The sequence below is a fragment of the Stenella coeruleoalba genome (assembly GCF_951394435.1).
Source record: "Stenella coeruleoalba genome assembly, chromosome: 4".
NCBI lineage: Eukaryota > Metazoa > Chordata > Mammalia > Artiodactyla > Delphinidae > Stenella > Stenella coeruleoalba.
In genome coordinates, this window is record NC_137149.1 from 118,563,284 (window position 1) to 118,583,917 (window position 20,634).

At 49.8% G+C, this 20,634-nt stretch overlaps 1 protein-coding gene across 1 annotated transcript in view; it reads right to left on the minus strand.

Moving 5' to 3' along the window:
• Nucleotides 1–573: 573 nt before the first annotated feature.
• Nucleotides 574–20,634, minus strand: part of FHDC1 (FH2 domain containing 1) — a 38,557-nt gene continuing 18,496 nt past the window's right edge. The window contains exons 5-12 of the mRNA XM_079920529.1: nt 16,808–16,893; nt 16,615–16,715; nt 13,786–13,856; nt 13,578–13,685; nt 11,380–11,450; nt 8,591–8,708; nt 4,908–5,072; nt 574–2,669 (exon numbers count right to left, since the gene is read on the minus strand). Of these exons, the coding sequence (XP_079776655.1) occupies nt 657–2,669; nt 4,908–5,072; nt 8,591–8,708; nt 11,380–11,450; nt 13,578–13,685; nt 13,786–13,856; nt 16,615–16,715; nt 16,808–16,893 (2,733 nt within the window). The 3' untranslated portion in view covers nt 574–656. The remainder of the gene's footprint in view (nt 2,670–4,907; nt 5,073–8,590; nt 8,709–11,379; nt 11,451–13,577; nt 13,686–13,785; nt 13,857–16,614; nt 16,716–16,807; nt 16,894–20,634) is intronic.

Genomic DNA, 20,634 nt, shown 5'->3' on the forward strand with positions numbered 1-20,634 from the left:
GATTTCCGTCCACCAGTCTCACTTTCCCTCCTGTCCACACCCAAACCCTCACCAAAGTCAGCAGGGTGAGGCGAGCAAAGAAGAAAGTCTTCAGGAAGACGGGGCCAACCACAGAACACCCAAGGTCTTGCGGAAGTCCAGTTGCCAGCTATGCACAGGGTGGGCAGGTGGAACCCTGAGGCCAGGGAACACAGGAAGATAAAAACATCTTCACCGTTTCCCCCCTGGGCCGCATTTCACTCCGTGAAAGGAACCAACTAAAATAACGTTTAATTTTTATATTAAAAAATAAGTCATTGATACATAAAAACTGGCCCCAAATCTTCTTTTACTTGTTACATAGGAAAGTCATTTTCCTCGTCTGAGTCGTTCACCGGTCTCTGTGGTCTGTTTGGGAGACGGGGTCCGCCTGGTCCACCTCCGGGGCGCGGGTGGAGATGCCTACCCGTGGCGGCAGGACGTCCGACCGGCAGTTCATCCAGCCAGAGTCAGCGCGGCATGGTGGGCGGGCCCCACGGCTGCACCTTCGGTGACAGGAGCACTGGCAGGTGGCCCCGGCGGACTTTATGTGGAATAGACATTCGGGGTCGGCCTTTCGCAGAAATCAGTCCTCACCACCCGAACCCCAGGACGCGAGCGGGGAGCGCGGACGCCTCTCACTTCCACAAGGGATGGAGCCCCTTCCCCAGCGCCCCCCGACAGGCGTCCTTCAGCCGGAAGGAGGCCCTTTCCCCGGCCCCGCGGCCCTTCGGCGGGGCCTGGGCGCTGTCTCCGGGGCCCTCGGCTGACTCGGGCCCCTTCCGGGGGGCGCGGACGCTGCCGGCCCGCCGCAGGGCGCCGCTGTCCTTGGGGGCGGCGTCCTCGGGGCCACCCTTCACTTTCAGCTGCCGCTGCGACACGGTCCGGGTGAGGCCCGGGGATCTGGCCACAGGCGGGGAGTCGGTCCTCTGGCACCGAGACGAGGAGGCGACCGTGTTGCGGGCGAAGCTGGGGACCGGGGCCGGGCCGCGGGGCGCGCTGGGGGCCGGCGGGGCGCGGGGCGGCTCCTCGGGGCTGTCGGGGCCCTGGGAGCCGGAGCGGCAGATCTTGTTCTCTTCGGGCTTCTGCCGTGGAACATTGCGCAGGGGCTTGGCGCTGGGCTTCCTGAAGGAGCTCCTGGTTGGCGCTGGGGGCTCCCTCCCGGGCCGGACCGCCGTCGAAGACCTCCCGGGCGACGCGTTCGGGGTCCCCAGCACCGAGCTGCGGCGCGACAGCGGCGCCGGCGGGTTAGCGCCGACGGGGCCCTCGCGAGGGGAGCGCTTGCCGGGTGGGGGGGCGCGGCCGGCGCGCGAGATGGGCACGACCTTGCGCATGCTCTCGCTCTCCCAGCCCGTCAGCGTCCGCACCGGCCCCGCCGCTGCCGCGCCCCGCCGGGCAGGCCCAGCCCTGGACGCCCCCGTCGACGCCTCTTTGAGGGGGCCCCTCTTCGGGGCCATCACCTCCCTCCCTCTGGCCGGCCTGTCCTTGGGCAGGCCCCCCTTGCAGTCCGGCTCGCTCTTCCCTGAGAGGGAGCCGGCGGAGGCGGCAGTGGGAGCCTCCGCAGGCGGGTGGCAGGCAGGGTTTGAGGAGACCTGGCTGCCGCCCGTCTCCCCAGCCCTGGAGGACACGGAGCCCTCCCCGTCGCCCCCCTCCCCCGGGTCCCCCCCTTCGGGTCTGGAGTCGGTTCCCTCCGAGCAGTCCAGGGTCAGCGAGCAGTCGGTGGTGTCCGAGATGTAGAACAGAGACCCAGGATCTTGGTTCTCGGGGTTGCTGCTGCCCTCAGATACTGGAGCCGCGCTGATGGGCTCATCCGGGGCAGCGCTGCCATCCCCCGGGGCCGGGCTGGGACCCCCCTGGGCACCTCTGCCCACGGGCGTCGGGCTGCCGTTGCTGGCGCCCAGGGACTGCGGGTTCTCATCCTCCACGGACGCCAGCTCCATTGGACTGAAGTCATTTACGGTCAGCGGGGCCAGCTCCTCCGGGCCCTTGGCAGCCTGGAGGTCGAACTGGGCCAGACCCGTCACCAGCTCATGCTCCCTAATCCCTAGAGCCAACGGCGAAAGTGGAGGGGACCGCACGGAACCCAGGCCCACGGGCTCGCTGTTCCTCTTTCGGAGGATGCTGACCCCATTGCGCCGAACCCGGGGTAAGGCGGGGGCGGGTTCTTCAGGTCGGGGCGCCGGGAGCTGCCTCGGCCAAGCGGAGGTGGGGTGGGGGGTTTCCTCCTGGCCCTCCGAGACCGGAGGTCTGTGTGCTGGGCTGGAGCCCTGGTCCCTCTGTCCTCCAGGCTCCGTCCGGGCTCCGCTGGCCGGGGCCTGCCAGGGGCAGCTCCGGGGCAAGCTGTGGAACTTGAGCTCCTCGGGGCTGTCAGTGGAGCTCTCCAGGAAGGTCAGCAGCTCCCGGTCGGCCACGATGCTCAGGGAGAGGCGGGAGCGGCGGGTGTTGGGGGGCCGGTAGGAGAGGCTGATGGGCCTGGAGTGCAGGAAAGGCGGCAGGTCCTCCACGCCCCTCTTAGTCAATAGCTCCACGTCATTCTCACTGCTGCTCCGGCCGAATCCAAGCTCCCCAGCCGGCCAGAAATGCCGTTTCTGCTCCAGCTCCTTCAGTCGCTGCAGGCGCCTCAGCTCCTGCACCTCGCGGTCGTGGTTGTCCTGAAGGAGGGACGGAGAGAAGCCAGAAGATGCATGAGACACGTGGGACCCAAGTGCAATTCCAGAGACAGCTACCCTAAGACCCCACTGAGAGACACAGGCTGGAGGAGAGACCTGGGTCATTTGTTTCACCAAGGGAGACAGCCTGTGTTTGCATGTGAATGTGTGTTTGCAGTGCTTGTGTGCCCGGAGGGCTGGGGGCCTCTGTTCTCTGCAAACAACGTGGGCGTGGCCAGGCGTGCACACTAGGCCTGGCCCCAACCATCTGCCTAAAGTTGTCATCAGATCCCCTGGGCCCAACTTCCAGTCAAGGCATCGTGCCCTCAGTGCGGGCTGTGATTCCACACATGCCCGAGACCTCAACTCAGAGGAAACCCAACTTGGTTTCTAAGCAGGGCAGGAGAGAAAGGACTTCCAGGAAAGTGCTATTTAGGCAAGAGCAGAGAGAAAAATACAACGGGTGTTAAAAGAATCTGTGTTGCATGGAAACATCTACACACACACACACTCATGTGCACACATTCTACTTAACAATGATTTGGACGCATAAAGGTAGACTCAGGACATTAAGAGATGCCTTTCAATCTGTGTTCTCTGAATGCTCCCTGGTAAAGAAACACCAGAAATGCCACCGAGGCTCTGTCCCTTGTGCCCCACCCACTTCCCACAATCGGAGAGGAGGATTTGCTTTACAAATCTTTCTACCTGTCTCCCTGCTCCAAGGAGCCAGCCCTCCCGCCACAAACCGAACCCGAACAAATGCACACACCAAAGCACGCTTTACTGTCCTTAAATATACTCGTGTCACATAAACGTGCAGATGTCGCACCCAAATCTGCTATCATTGGCGCTTTTTACTTGAAAATCAATTTCCTCAGACAGTGGACTTTCCCTTCCAAGTTTCTGAGAGGCTCTGGCTCTGACCGGAAATTCTGGGCTCCTCCTGCAGCTCTGCCCTCGGGCTCCCCAAGGTCCCGGATCTTCTCCTTTCAAGGCTGCCTGTGGGAGGGCATGGGGCCAGCTCCTGGCTCTCAGGACAGCGGGGCTGAGAGCATCATACAGGTGGCCTCATGGGCCTGGAGAACTCTGACTGGGAGCGAGGGCCTCGGAAAGAGCCAATTTGGCGGCTACCGCCCACCAGCGCCTCCGCCTGCTGACCTCACTGCTTGGACGGGGGAGAGGAATCGTGGCCACAGGCTCAGCCTCCTCTTCATTGGACAGAGAAAGGCAGCTTGAGAACTCCAGCTACTCACTTAGGGCTGGGGAGATGTCTGAGCAACCCCTCAGAGAAATGCAGCTAAGGACACATCTGTACTTAAAACACAGGGAAAGAGGTGACCCACGAGCACTTGGTTCCTTACCAGCACCTGAAATGATGGGATGTGATTTTGCTTTTAATTGACAGATGAAAGTTTTATTGGCAAAGCCAAGCAACCCGGGCTTCCCTGGTGGCGCAGTGGTTGAGAGTCCGCCTGCCGATGCAGGGGACACGGGTTCGTGCCCCGGTCTGGGAAGATCCCACATGCCGCGGAGCGGCTGGGCCCGTGAGCCATGGCTGCTGAGCCTGCGCGTCCGGAGCCTGTGCTCCGCAACGGGAGAGGCCACAGCAGTGAGAGGCCCACGTATCGCAAAAAAAAAAAAAAAAAAAGCCAAGCAACCCAAAGGGTTTTGTGGCTTCTGCATGAATTCAGAGATTATTGGACCCGGAGGCTGAAGGGCAAGAAAGCAGCAGTCATGTTCAGACAGCAGCAGACTCCCTCACTATCAGGGCACTTTGAAGCCCACTCTGGCTGAGGACAGCCTGGTTCCCCAGATGCCAACCCCTGGCAATAGCTATGGAGCTTAAAACAGGGGAGTGAGGACCTTCCCATCATCCCGCTGCGACAAAGGTCCCCCTGAAAGAGGAAAGTGTCTCCTGGGAAGGGGGGAGGATCTTCAAAGAGGCGTCTTAGTATCATGACTGCCATCCTAAAAAAACCTAACAAAATGCTTTTAGGGCATCAGAGTGAGCGTAGGAATGAGCAGCTAAGTAGCAAAGGCAGCCAAACAATAGACTCCTGCCAACAGGGAAAGGCTCAGGGCTGAGACGGCAGAGCCCTTCCCCGGAATCACAAGCGACAGCCGGGCAACACCGCCTGGGCCAGACCTTCCTGATGCCCCGGAGCTGCTGAAGCACCTTTCCACCACAGGCAGAGGAAAAAGAAAAATCCTGACAACTCAGAAAACACAGAGCCGTACCTTCACTGCTTTGTTGAATTTGACACAGAAGTCTCTGAATATCTGAAGGCACTCGTCCAGTTTCACGGTGTCTTTGTCTTCACAGAAAAAGTCGATGAGGGTGTGGGCCTCGTCCTGGAGCTTTTGCTTCCAGCGCTCCAGCTCTGCCAGCTTTCCCAGGGCAAACTGCGGGGAAGGGGACAAACAGCACACGCTGAGGTGAGCGCTCGGCCTGCTGCCTGGTGCCTGGGGTTCAGTTTCAGGTCTCACTGCACGTCCCTGAGAGCTGACAGGAGAGTAATTCACCCCAAACAACACCTTGGGGAAGCGAGGGGAACCCCTACGCAAGGCCCGAGAGCCACAGGAGACTGAAGAGCTTTAAGCTGGAGGATGCCACCGACCAAATGTTCCCCTGTAAAGTCACTGGACACATGGCACGGGAGTGCAGTTGGTGTTGGTAAGGAAAACCCTGCATCTGTCTGTATCTGTTCTTCCTTCTCTCATGACTGAGGCTTATACTGGGCCAAGGGTCTACTTCAGGGTCCCAAAAGTCACTTATATTGACCAGTTGTCTTATTCAGAGGTCTGCCCCATTGAGAGGGGTTTAAACGTACCCCCAAATGAGCTCTATCAGGGTCAGTGTCACCCCCTCAGGGACAAATGCCCAGCCAGGGCTTCTTATCCAAGTCAGCTCTGTCTATGGCCCACACTTGCACCCCTCACCCCCAAGCCATTCAGTAGGTTTGGGGTGGACCTGCCATTACTTTATTAAAACTCCCAGGAGGTTTTGATGGGTACCCATGGCTTGGAACTACTGCCCTATACAAATCAATCCTCTTGGCCTCTTTGTTTTTTTCCTAATTCTTCCATGACAACGTCTCCAAGGCCCATATAGACTCAAGTACTGCAGCAATGCGGTGCGGCCGAAGGTAGCCCGCTCTCCTCTGCTGAGCCCCAGCCCCTTCAGGATGGGGATCCCCAGGGCCAAAGGCACAAGCGAATGTCCCCGACGGCAGCTCAGTGACATCTCCTGTTGAGCTGAGGTGAGGAAGCAGCGGGTAGAGGAGATGTAGCCCTGGGGAGACGGCATTTGGGGTCACGCTGAAGCCTGACGGTGCTTTCTCTTTCACTGGATAACAAGGCTTATATGAAGAAGGTATATTCCTTTACGAAATCACACTTCTATTTGAGAAAATTCTCCTTGGGTGGAGGGCTGGGCGTGGGAAATAGTGAAGTTGCGGGCTGCCCACCTGGCGGATGGGCTCACTGCTTGAACACTAAAGAGAGTCTCAGGAGAAATTCCGAGAAGACGCATCCCCTCCTACCCACCCACACACTAACCCCCTCCAAAACCCTTTTCTTCCACTAAGCACATTCGAGAGGTAGCAGGAAACCAAAACTATTTAGGAAACCAAATGCCAGAGAAAGTAACCACCTGAGTCAGTAACCTGAGGCAGTGTGTGCGTTCACGCTGAATTTTTCTTCGAGGAGAGAAGGGTATTAATGGAAGGCTAAATCTTTGCCTGTCATTCTCACACAGGGCGAAAGGTGGATTCCAGCCAAGAACAGCTCAACTGCAGAAAAACAGGACTTTGACAAGAATCTTCATGGGAGCTTACTCCACCTGAGATGTCTCATCGCAGATCTTGTGGCGGACGGGGAGAGTGCCTGAGCGCTCGCAGTCCCCTTAGGACTCGGGAAAGTGAAACATTCTGAATAGGACCTGAAAAGCCACCACGCTCAGAGTTGTTTGCCAAGAGCTAGTTGCTGAACCCTTTCCTCATGGTTAAGGCCACAGATGAAAAAGCCCAAAGCAACGCTGGCAAAGCATGAATGACAGATTGGCAGTTGTCACAGCAATCTCAACTTTCCAGCTCAAACTTGTCTGCTGTGGACCAAAGTTCCACACCAGTACACTTGGTACCTCTCACCCAAAGGGTCAAAACACTGAAACAGATCTGCAAAACTATGTTCCTGTCATTTTTCTGCTCAAAAATGGTTCACCATAGCTTAGAGAGCAAAGTTTTCAGACTGGCATTCAGACCCCTTCGTGGCCGGACCATAACCTAACTTAAAAAGTTGTATTTTTCCGGGCTTCCCTGGCGGCGCAGTGGTTGGGAGTCCGCCTGCCGATGCAGGGGACACGGGTTTGTGCCCCGGTCCGGGAGGATCCCACATGCCGCAGAGCGGCTGGGCCCGTGAGCCATGGCCTCTGAGCCTGCGCGTCCGGAGCCTGTGCTCCGCAACGGGAGAGGCCACAACAGTGAGAGGCCCGCGTACCGCAAAAAAAAATAAAAAATAAAAAAAAATTGTATTTCCCCCATTTAAAAAGAAAGTGAACTTAAAAAAGAAAAATAAATAGCTGTGTGGAACAGTTTACGTAGAGAGATAAAGATGACTACCAGGAGGACAAGTTTAGAGTGAAAACAAGGTTGCTTCTGAAGAACAGTCCGGGGGTGTGGATTTGCATCATAAGCCTTTCTGTGCTACTATTTAGCATAAGAGATTAACATTTAATGTAAGAACTGAGAAATGAGACCTGCAGAATCCTTCCCCCAATGTGTGACAGGCCTTCCCCTTGAATTTCTGGATTTGTTCCATTTGTCTTTACTGCTGAGTGTTTTCCTAGCTACTGTTAGATGATTCTGTGGTGGTGTTTGCTTTGTTGTCTCACTTTGAGAAGAAAATCTGTGCACTTTTAAGGGAAAATTAGAGTTTAGTGACATATGAAAGAAAATACAGAACATGTGTTTAATAATGAAAACAAACTCCCAGCAGAGCCAAACAAAATCAAATGTTCACTGACGGGAGCTGCAGCTCACAGCATTTGATGTGACTTCATTACAAGGAAGTGAGGGGAGGCTGAGGTTGGTCCAACCCTCAAAAGCACTGGTCCCTTTCCACCGCCCAGGGCAGCCCTGCCTCACTGATTCCAGCTCATGAGCCTCGAAGCCCTGACACTGAAGGCAGCACACCATTTCCCTGAAGACTGAAAGCATGAAAAGGCGCCACCATTTTTTTCTTTTTTACAAAATAAGGAAGATAAAAGAAGTATGTCAGACTGTGATTAGTGAGTCACAGTGAGCTGTCACAAACATGTTCTCTCTGCTGGGTTTTGTTGATGTTATTCCGAACAGCTCCTGCCACACCCTGTGGGGCTGGTGCAGTTGGGGTGGTGAGAGGCACCGACTCTGGTGTGTTCTCCTGCCCTCCCTATAAAACATGCCAAAACGGAGCTTGTTTCTGCCACACAAACAACTGAAGGAACAACAGCCCAAGTGCTCAGGTGTCTTTAACGATCTCTGTGGAACTTCCTACTGGTGTCCAAAAGTTCGAGTGGGAGACAGGAACTCCTGAGCCGTGCTTTAGAAGCAAAACCTTCTGAAGTTGCCAGACTGCTGCCAAGTGTAAGCATAAGGGATCCCAGTTCACTCGCAGGCGATGCCATCATGCAGACAGAGCAGAGACAAACAGAGACCCTGTCCCTAACCAAAGCCTCAGGGTTAGACCATATTCAATACCCTCTGCCACAAAACCAAGCCAGCAGAGGCTGGGCACCGAAATACAAACTTCCTTTTACCGACTTGGGGGAAAAACATATGCATGGGAACCTGCTGCTTCCACAAACAGCCCTGCAAAGGTAACCAGCCTCGAGGGGCTGCTGAAGATGAGATCAGGGGGACTGACTCGAATCATACACACACCTGAAGGAAATCTTCCATCTGCTGACAGAGCTCACCATCCCGCTGGACGTTCTCCTTTAGAGATCTTGTCCTGACAAAGAGCGAGTGCAGCTCTGCCTCTGTGTTATCCAGAGATAATCTGAAAGAAGAAAGGGGAGAGTGGGTACCTGGCACAGGAGGCCAGGTGTCACGCAGGTACATCAAACAAGACCCTGGAAACAGAAGGGAGAGCTACCGTGATTGTCTACCGACCTCTGTATCTAGAGTTTCCTCCTATGTTTCCTTAAGAAGCGATTCCTTCCTAAAGACACACACTGGTTCAAAGACCAGGCTGTAATTTTGTGCTTGCTGGTGAGATAGCCGAAAGCATGGGAATTGTGAAGCTTTTCAAAAACTAGGTCTGAACATCTTTATGCCATCAGCATTAGAATTCGGCAGGACTCAGATACTTAGACTTTCCTCTGGCCGTGAAACGCAAATACAAAAGCTCTAACCCATGAAAAGCCAGGCAGAGCATGCTGATAAACGGGATATTAAGGGTGATACGGAGACACTACACAGACTGCATGGTGCTCGCCACAGGCAACCGGAGTCAGCACTCTGTGTCTTAGAGAGAACTGACACGCAGCTAACAGTTCTGCGGAGAAATGGTGGAATTGATGGCAAGGCTTTTGTTACATATGCCACACTCAGATTAACGGAGCATGAATGATGTTTCTGTCGCCTGGTAAAGCAAATAGATGAAACCTAAATCCAGGTGGAATTCAAGTAGCAAATTCATAAATCAAGATGCTCTCATGCTTCCATTGATCAATTCTAACTTTTTTTTATGTAATAGTTTTCCACCTTCGGGGGCTTCCCTGCTGGTGCAGTGGTTAAGAATCCGCCTGCCAACTCAGGGGACCCGGATTCGAGCCCTGGTCTGGGAAGATCCCACGTGCTGCAGAGCATCTAAGCCCATGCGCCACAACTGCTGAGCCTGTGTTCTAGAGCCCGTGAGCCAAAACTACAGGGCCCACATGCCACAACTACTGAAGCGTGTGCCTACAGCTAGTGCTCCGCCACAAGAGAAGCCACCACTAGGAAAGGCCTACACACCGCAACCAAGAGTAGCCCCTGCTCGCCGCAACTAGAGAAAGCCTGTGTGCAGCAACTAAGACCCAACGCAGCCAAAGATAAAATAAATAAATTTATAAAAAAAAATAGGGCTTCCCTGGTGGCGCAGTGGTTGAGAGTCTGCCTGCTGATGCAGGGGACACGGGTTCGTGCCCCGGTCTGGAAAGATCCCACGTGCCGCGGAATGGCTGGGCCCGTGAGCCATGGCCGCTGAACTTGCGCGTCCGGAGCCTGTGCTCCGCAACGGGAGAGGCCACAACAGTGAGAGGCCCGCGTACCGCAAAAAAAAAAAAAAAAAAAAAAAAAAAATTTTCCACCTTCACTGGTCACTGGCACCCATCTATGACCTGTTTGTACTTCACTTTCCATTTCAAATAAATAACCTTAGTAAGTAAGTTTTTTCTAAGACAAGATCTAGCTAACTTTCCCCATCTAACTCTGACCAGAAATGGAACGGTTATTTCTCTATGTATCTCTTAGAAACGTTTCCACACTAGGAAGTGGAAAAAATATTCCCACACAAATTTGTTAGTAATTCAGAAACCAAAACAGTTTGCATCTTTGAAAATGCTCATTCTTTGGGGAGAACACTCTGGTGATCTGTAAATACGAACTATGAACTGTTTACACTGTTGGACGGATAATCTCACTTTGGGAAAGACGTGTCATCTGTGGTTGGATGTTTGCAGTCAGTAACACTGAGCTGCGGGCCAGTGGCGGGGTGGGGCTTAGAAAGCTGTGGTTCATGTGTTTATGCATACGGTTCACAGCTGTCCCAACTGGATAGGGTCCCTCAGATAACAAGCAGATGACATGCACTGGGTTGATACGTGAGGTGAGGGGCTGGAGCCAGCTCATGGGACGCAGCTGTGGCTGTGGGTATCTCTCCCCAGCTCCACAGTCAGTAGTGCCCCATGGGGAGCTTGAGATCAGCCATGGCAGCAGTATTTACGCCATGGAAATCAGCAGTTGCTACAAATCAGGACTTTTCTCCCTAAAAAGCTGGTCGTTGAACATTTACCACTGATGCATGCATATGTATTATAAATTTAAAAGCACAGGATTCAAAATAGCACGTACACACAGATTACAGCTATGTTAAAATACACATCTATATTAGGGTCACAAGTGATCCTAAACAGTGATGTAAATACAGTTTTATCTTTGGTAGATACTTCCTCTGCAAAGTTGAGTGACTAAAACAAAATCCTTTCACAGCCCTTGGTATGGTTCCAACTTCTTTTAATGCAACAGAAAATAAACGTACCATGTTAGATTCTAAAGGAATCAGTGATGTATGGCCCTGGAAGCTTGCCTGATATATACCAACTCCCAAGGTAACAGGCTGTGTTCTTTGAGCCCTATCTTTTGGGTGTGGAGGTATCTGAAGTTCTTAATCCATATATATATATATATATATATTTTTTTTTTTACACTGATGAGATTCATTAGAATAGACTGCAATAGGAGTTTTTTAGATTAAAAATAAAGATTAATTTTTCAAAACCCCCAAATTCCAAATATGCACACATACCTCTGTAACCAAATGAAAGGAAGGTCTGAAAGTTCAACAAGACAAAACTTTTAAAATTTCAAACCTGAATCCAGAAGTTGTAAAATATTCATCAGTTTTCATCAGAAGGTAGTTAAAAAAAACAAAAAACCTTGTTCTCACAATCCTCTTCCTTGCTTACCTAGCAGCCTCCTGAACATGATGCAATTTTTCAGAAAAGTTTAGAAGCACGGCATCTTTCTTCTGGGCTTCCTGGAACAAAACCAGAATTTCCTCTCACTATATAGGGATAAAACTGGAATTTTGTCCACTATACGGAGAACATTTTTTCAGGGCTTACAGGAACCATAAAATCACTGTTCCCATTTTTAGGCTTGATACATTCAAAGCAATTCACTGAGTCATGAACTCTTAGTCTGATATTCTTAGTAAGACTGACCAGAACTCTCCTACTCTCAAGAAACATTTAACTTCCCAGAACAACTGATCCTGACATGAAACACGACTCATGTGCATGAAGACTCAGTGGAAGGAGGCGGCGGCTCAGCAGGGCTCATTGTTCTTAAGAGAATCCAATAGATCCTGCTGAAATACCACCCATACCTATGCGTATGCCTCCACTTGACCGAGCTACGTGCAGCTCTTAGACCAGTTTGCAAACTGAGTTCAATCAGAAGGTGCACAGGCCATGGGGGTGTTTGGATCCTTCATCTGTTCAGAGGGTACAAAGAAGGCAGGTCTGAAGAGGGCAGTTACCAACTCAGGAAACTTCCCCACGTGGGCAGGGACCAAGCTACACAAAGCACCTGGGTATGGGGATCTAAAAGGGCAGCCAGGAGATGCTGCAAGCCACATGGGATGTGGAACACATTTTCTGGTTTCAATGCCCTGAAAATTGACACAAATTAGTGCCAGGTTCAATGTGCCCTCTGTCTTCTGAAGAATGCAGTCACAATAGTGTGTATTGTTTATGGAGGGCTTACCATATTCGGAACACTGAGCTAATAAGCACGTTCTGGAATTATCTCCCTCCACCTTCTCAATTACCTAGTTTTGAGGTATCACTACCTCCCATCATTAGATGGAGAAATTGAGGAACTTAAGGCTTAAGTAACTTGTCTGAGGAAGTACAGCTAATAAAGGACAAGTCAAAGTCTCCCCGTTCGGGCTTCTCTGGTGGCGCACTGGTTGAGAGTCCGCCTGCCAATGCGGGGGACGTGGGTTCGGGCCCTGGTCCGGGAGGATCCCACATGCCGTGGAGCAACTGGGCCCGTGAGCCACAACTGATGAGCCTGCACTCTGGAGCCTGAGGGCCACGGCTGCTGAGCCCGCGTGCCGTGACTGCTGAGGCCCACGCGCCTAGAGCCCGTGCTCCACGGCGAGAGGGGCCGCCGCCGTGGGAGGCCCGCACACCGCGGCGAGGAGTGGCCCCCGCTCGCTGCAACTGGCGAGGGCCTGCGTGCAGCAGTGAAGACCCAACGCAGTCAAGGATGAAATGAATGGGATAAATAGATTGAAAAAAAAAATCTCTCTGTTCTATTCTGAAACTCATGCTTGAAACAAGGCTGCAACACAGCTTTCCTCCCAGGTGAAGCTATATCTATGTGATCGCTGTCAAAACAACAAGGAGATTCAATGGGAAAAACAAACCAGCACAATTCGCTATTTGAGATAATTTAACAACAAAGAGAGAACTGTCCTTGGCTCATCTCTGACTTTATAACTAGTTACTGGGGTGTCACATAGACCCAGTCAAAAATGCAATTGATGGACAGGGTTCAGACCCCAAACCCTGTGTGAATGGCAAGGCCCTGTAACCCCCAGTTCACAAAGAAAATATGCAAGTGATCCCCTCATTGCTCTGACTCTTCCACTCTTTACACACAACGGGTCAAAAATCTAGTCAGGTCAACTCAGAAATGTTTCAACCCCCAGGCCCCTGCTCTCCATCCCTGTGGCCATTACTCTGATTCTCAACTCTCGCCAAACAATGAGCGCCAACTTCCACCAAGAGGTACCCCTATTTCTATTCTCTCTCCACTCTAACCCACCCTCCATGTTGCCTCATTTCCCTAGCAACAAAAACATACCTGGTCAGGCCATGGTGCTGTGTATAAACTTCTGTTGGCTCCCCATGGCTAAAGCATAAGTCCAGATTCCCCAGCAACCACTCTGCCTCACCCCCGACCCCTCCACTTCCCTCCAGGCCTGTAACCCCAGGTGCAGCCCAACTCAGGAATCCGCAAATAGAAACTTCCTGGCACCTAGGGTGCCCTTTCCTGACTCTGATGCCACCTTACACCTCTGAAAAACTTCACTGCCTTGGGGGCGGGGGTGGGTAACGTACATTCTCTCTCTGTATCAATCACTTCCACATACCTGTGCAACAAAGTGCAGGAGATTCATCCCAGGTTTATTTGCTTTTGTGTCTGCCAATTTGAGCAAAGAAGATAGTTTAAATCCTACTGCATTGCCAGCATACCCTCCCTAAAGAAGACAAATCAAAAGAAAAAATATACATACACATTTAGACAGACAAATAAAGTTGGAAATACAACATTAAAATTTTTTTTTGAACTTCACTTACTGCATTCATGATATTCCCTGCTTGCAGCACCAAGTGTAATATCGAATGTAGTTCCTCACATGACATCAGCTCTGTCAGAAAGAACACACCACGGTACCTTAGAGAAGGCTTCAGCTTAAACACACACGAGACAGCTACCACATCCAAGTTCAAGTGTGTCTGAAGTAAGCTCTGACCCTAAACTGTATAAAAGACTGAAACAAACAAAGTAGCACACTGCACGGTATATCTAACGTACCCCTGGCTACTGGTGATGCACATCCTAGTGTTCAGCTGGGAATCAAATCTGTATGACACTTAAGTATCACACATACTTTGATAATGAAAATTTTCAAGGAGCGGAAAATACAAAAGCCTTAGGAAAAGCAGTACACTGTGTTACAGGAATAATCTCCTCTCAGCAGTTATTTCTTTATGGTTTCCTTTATATCCTTTGAGACTATATTTACGGACTATGAAAACGAATAGTGCGCAGCATTTTGCTTAGCTGCTGAGCTATGAGGAGATAAAAAATAAACAGGTTGGAATGACAGGTACATAACTTGCAAAGTTCCAACCCTTAGCGGCAGGTACCCAGAGAATCTTTCCATTTTATTCAAACCTCTACATTTCATTTGGATTGGCTTAAAGGTTTAACAAGGAACTTATCATTGTCATATATTGGTAAACTAGTTCGTTAAACACGAAGTCTTTTGTACACACACCTACGCAAATAAACAATATTAAAAATTGCTAATGTATCTGAAAAGCTAAAAAGAAAATTTAATTATTAAAATTACTGTATATATAGGTAATAAAATGTCACCTATGATATTGTTAAGTTAATATTCTCCATTAAGTCTGGTATTACTTTCAAAAAATTACACTTGGATCACTGCCTATACTGTGTTATCTAAGGAGGCCAGGTTTTGAAGAGTAACCAGATAAGAAACGTTTCTACCGTGCCCACAAATTTGCATCACTCAATATGAAACATATTTTCCCATCTCTACTTGAACAGGAGAGACAATTCTTTCAAAATTGCTGCTTTAGGCTTGACACAGGAAGAAATTTTAAAAGGCCTCTATATTGAAAGAGGAAAATTCTTAGTCTCTTCTCTAAAATGAAGAAAATATGATGAGCTGAAGAGAAAAACTTAATACAAGTCAGAGCAACTAAACAAGAAAACCAAATTGGAATAAACATTCTACCACAATAACGAGGAACCCAGAAAGTGACCAGGAGGAAATCAGGCTGGAGATCCCAGCTGATGAATGCTGGGAACTGTGAGGGCCAGGGAGCAGCAGAGACTTTGCCTTGGAGCCGGCATTCTCAGTGCCGTACATGCCAGAAAGCAAGCTCCCAACCCTATGGAATGAGACACTAGAGCAACCTGAGGTTAGAGCAACTCTAACACCAGGTGTTAGAGTCTGGAGGGGACGCGGGTGGGAGAAGACACCACTGGAGCAGAAACATCAGGAAAGCTGGTAGAATAAGAACAGGAGATGCCTGGGGAGGAGTCAGGACGGAAGGAGGGATGCTTCCGGAAGAGCAGGGTGCCAGCCGCCAACAGAGGCCAGAGCACTGGAGGAGACAGGCAGCTGGCCCCGGGCCCAGGCTGTGAGCACGCGCCATCATGCACACACACAGCAGACACACACAACTACACACACACCACATACACACTACACGCACACCACATACTAGACACACCAGACACACAACTACACACAGCACACACACCACATACACACAACTACACATGCACCACATATTACACACACACCAGACACACACCATATACTACAAACACAGACACACCACATACCACACTACACACGCACCACATACTACACACACTATACACACACCACATACTATGCACACACCATACACACACACCACATACTACACACACACCAGACACATACAACTACACACACACCACATACTACACACAACTACACATGCACCACATACTGCACACACCTAACACACACCACATAATACACACACCACATACACACAACTACACACACACCACATACACACACACAGCATACACTACACCCGTACCACATACTACACACACAACTACATATGCACCACATACTACACACACACCAAACACACACCACATACTACACACACAGACACACCACATACCACACTACACACGCACCACATACTACACACACACCACATACTATGCACACACCAGACACACAACTACACACACACCACATACTACACACACAGATACACCACATACACACACACCATACTACACACACACACACCACATACACACCACATACTACAACACAGACACAAAACATGAACCATATATACACTATGCACACACCACACGCACTAAATGCACACCATACACACTGCACACACACCACACACAAAACACACACCATACGCACACACCATACACACACTAAGGACATACCATACACACACTACTATACACACCACACACACACCACACACCACACACACACCACACACATACACAGGAAGCTAATCTAGGAGAGGAACAAAAGCAAGCTGCAACCAACAAGGTTTACGCCTAAGCTTGAGATGAAAGCAACCTTCTTTTACAGGAGGAGAATATGCTAATTATTGATTGACTGGTCAGTTAATTAATTAACCGGGGGAGGCAGAAAAGTAAATGGAAATAAACTTTAAATACCATCCCTGGTAACATCTCATTTCCCGTTTTAGAGCGTATCAGAAATGGAACTTTCCATATCTAATTTTTCAATTGAACAGTTTTTAAAAAATAAACTGCTACCAAAATTAATCAAATCAAATTACACAAAGCATCATGTATTTACTCACCTTTTGTAGCGGTTCTTAGAATGGTTATATCTGTGTATAGAGAAGAACAAGAGGGCAAAAATTCTTTCTTTAGCACCATGGCTTCAATCCGCAGTGAACAGCTGAAAGACAAAAGGTACAGCTACAGTGTAGAATTTGACGTCGTTGATTTTAAAACCTTACTCTGCAAAGAACAGTGATGGGTGATCCTTACTTTGGCACCTGAATTAAGCAGTGCAGAAAGGAGTCTGCTAGGGACAGCTTGGCCACGTCTCCATTAAATGCCTTTAGTTTCTTTATCTAAAAGACAGATGGAAAAGGGGGTCAAGAAAAAAAGGACAAATGATTAAAATGGAACATCACTTTAAATTTCATCTTAGAATTCCTTTAGGAAAATAAGGATATCACTGCTAAATTCAAATTAATAAAAATGTCAGCCTAAGAAAAGGGAATCATCACCGCTTACTACTTTGTTGTTTAAAAGAGCAAACGAGCAAATTAGGGAGAGGACAGCTGTGTCACTTATGTGGGCATAAACAATCCCACATGAACCAGAAAGCTGGAGCCACCGGAATCCTCAGAGAGGTTACTAAAGGGAAAGGATCAGTTCCAAGGATGAAAACGTTCTGTAAGTTATAATCTGGAAGGGAGACCACTGTTTGGAAGAGGAAAGAAGAGACTGGATAGTCACTATAGCAGAGCCTTTGAGTCATAAAGGAAAAAAATCTTATTATTTTGAGTATTTTGCATATAAGATACTTAGACTGGGGGAGGGTGTCTAACACAGATCTTCTTTCTGAGGTCAAGTCCTCCTTCACATCTAGTAGCTTTATAGAAAGGGATCACTGGATGTTGAGGTGAGTACACACTGGCTCTCCAGCAGGAAGATAAAGAGGAAAACGGCTTAAACAATTGAAAGATCAGTGTCAAGATTTCCCCCTGTGAAAAAAAATCAGGTAACATAAAGAGTGTGTACAGTGGATCCCACTTCTGTAAATTAAGAAAAGAAGTGTCTACTATGCCCCAACCCTCCACACACACACTACAAACACAGGAACAAGACAAACCAGACGTCTACGCTAGGTGAGGCAATCACCACAGTCATTATCATTTTCATCTGCTGCTCATTTTTATTTCCTAAAATGTCCACAATAAGCATGTACTACTCCTGTAAAAAGTTATACTAAAAGTTAGTAAACACACAAATATTCCTTCAACTGTAGTAAAGAAAAAAAAAAAAGAGTTCCAACGTAGGAATATAGCCAAACAGCTAAGCAAGTAGGGATGCAGGCAAAGAGAAAGTTCTCAAACTGCATCAGAGAGCAAGGTATGCCTTCCCCTCAGAGAATACAGGACCAACCCAAAAAACACATCTCTGTCTGCTGTAATGGAGAGTCTTCCAACAACAGCACTTTGTGGTCAGGAGCACCTTAAGACTGCTAGTTTGTAGTAAGCTATAAAAGAAAAGAATCTGAATATAAATAAATAAATAAATAAATACACACACACTATACTTCAATTTAAAAAAAAGACTTCTAGACTAAAGCTGGTAGCCTGTCTTTGAAGCTAACTGTTCCCAGTAAGCACTTACCACTTTGCTATGTTTCATAAAGCTTTCTCTCTTCCACCCCCTGGATTATGTTAGGTGCCCATAAAAATAACCTAATTTTTAAACCTCTTGAAAAATAGGAAATAGGGCTTCCCTAGTGGCACAGTGGTTGAGAGTCCGCCTGCCGATGCAGGGGACATGGGTTCGTGCCCCGGTCTGGGAGGATCCCACGTGCCGCGGAGCGGCTGGGCCCGTGAGCCATGGCCGCTGAGCCTGCGCGTCCGGAGCCTGTGCTCCGCAACAGGAGAGGCCACAGCAGTGAGAGGCCCGCGTACCGCAAAAAAAAAAAAAAAGGAAATAACAGTTCAAAAACACAGAGGAGGGGTATTTGTAAAGATGCACAAACTGAAATATCTGCATCAAAATGTAACAGTGCAGATGCACACCCCAGACACCCTGGTATTAAGTCTGGGCCTTAAGACTACATTTTTCCCCACAGTGGGCAGAAAATAGCCATTTATAGAATTGCATTATTTCTCCTACCTTCAGTGCCCCAAATTGAATTTTCCATTTTCAACCTTAATAAATTTAAGGGCAGATGGAACTTCTGCATTAGCTAAACCCAAACTAGTGCCTAGTTTCTGAACTGGGAAAGCCACAGGATGAATCCTGGTCCCTCCTGAGCTAGTCTAATGATTCACCATATATGGGCAGGGGCAGAGCGGGGCTGTGCCTTTATGTAAGACCACATATGTAGCACGGGCAAAACTTCTGAGAATCACAGCACGGTTTCCTGTCTGAAGCACAAGAACAGGTCATGCTAAGTACACTTGGTAGATATTTTCTATTAAACATGTGCTGAACTGTAAATGAACAATGATTAATCGCCTTCACTTACATAATGAGTGAAAAATGCTTACGGAGCTCAAGAGAATGGTGATACTAAAGATAGTATTTGATTGAAATGCCACGTATACAGTTCTTAATTCCATTTCAAAATGAGATTTATGTTCATTAAGAGGGATTACTGTGCCTTCACAGAGAGGAAGGTAAAGAAGAGGGTGGACAGACCCTAGAATTATTCTGCATTCTCATCATCGTCAAAGAGCACTTAGCAAACGTGGTTAGGCATCATTTTCTTGGCTGTGCCTGGTTTCTGCCCTAACAGCAAACAGCGCGCTCCTTGAGACTCACGCATTCCAAAGGGCAGGCCTCCTTCATCCCCTCTAATTCCACTCACATGGCCTTGAAACAGCAGGGTTTCCCACCAGCAGACCCACCCATCAGAAGACACTGGGGCTTCCTCCTCCCAGGAACAGAGAGTAAACGAACGAGGTAAGAATGAGGTGATAAAAATATCAGGGGAGGCGACTCAACTTGCTGCCACAGACAGCAGTTCCACCTCCAGCCCTGCATCCCTGATGCTGCCTGTGGCGGTAGGGTACCAGCGCCAACAGAGAGAAGCCGCCTCTGTTCTCAAGCCGCCTCTCAGGGCCCAGACAGGGAGCATGCTTTTATGTCTGAGTCTACCTTCTCCCTCTGCGAGTTTTAATCATGAATTTGAGGCAAGACAAAAAACGTGCCAGATAAAAGTTTTGCGGTGAAGGGCAGAGAACGTCTGAAAACAAATTAACCTGGGGTTAGCCTGGCAGCTGGGCCGTTTCCGTTCATCAGTTCAGTGTGCTGACAAGTTGACATATTATGAGTGACACTCACGCCAGTACTTCGTGAGAGCGGAGGTGACGCAAGGCCGGCCTGAAGTGAGGTGGGGTTTGGGGAACCTTTGCCCTTCCTTCCTCAGAGGGCGGTGGTGGAGTGCGGCCCAAGGAACTGCTCTGGGGTCAGACAAACCAGGTCAAACCCACCGCCCTCGACAGCCCATTAGTCACGTGGCACTAGACAAGCTCTATCTAACCTGTGTGGGCCCCAGTTTTCTCATCTGTTAAATGACGAATAGCTTACAATGTCACTGTGAGGATTAAATGAAACACACACACACACACACCATGGGTGTGATTTATTGACCTTCTGTGTGCCAGGCACTGGGCTGAGCATTCGATTGCCTCTGGCCCCGTCCGAGGCCTGGAACATGGGGCACTCAATCAACATGTCGCCCATCCTCGTGCTAAGAATGAGCACAAGACGTTACCCCACAGACCTAGCAACGCACAGTGACGCACAGCGATGCGTTTATTAGCATTTTTCTGCCACATTCCTAACCCTCTCTCAGTTGGCCGTGCCTCCTCCTTGGCCTCTTCTCCATCCTCTGCCCCCTACCCAGGACTGCAGGGTAGGTCCTGCGTCCGAGTGGGGCTGGGCCGCCCAGCACTGCCAGTCTGTCCCTGCAGTGGCAGCGGTCAGGGGGTGGCTCCCTCCGCGGGTCTGGGGAGGGCGCCAAGCAGCCCTGAGGACTGTCAGGGCGCACCTGCTGAAGGAAGCTCCCGGAGGAGCCCGAGGGTGTGCTGAGCCGGTAATGTAAACAAGCAGCAGTG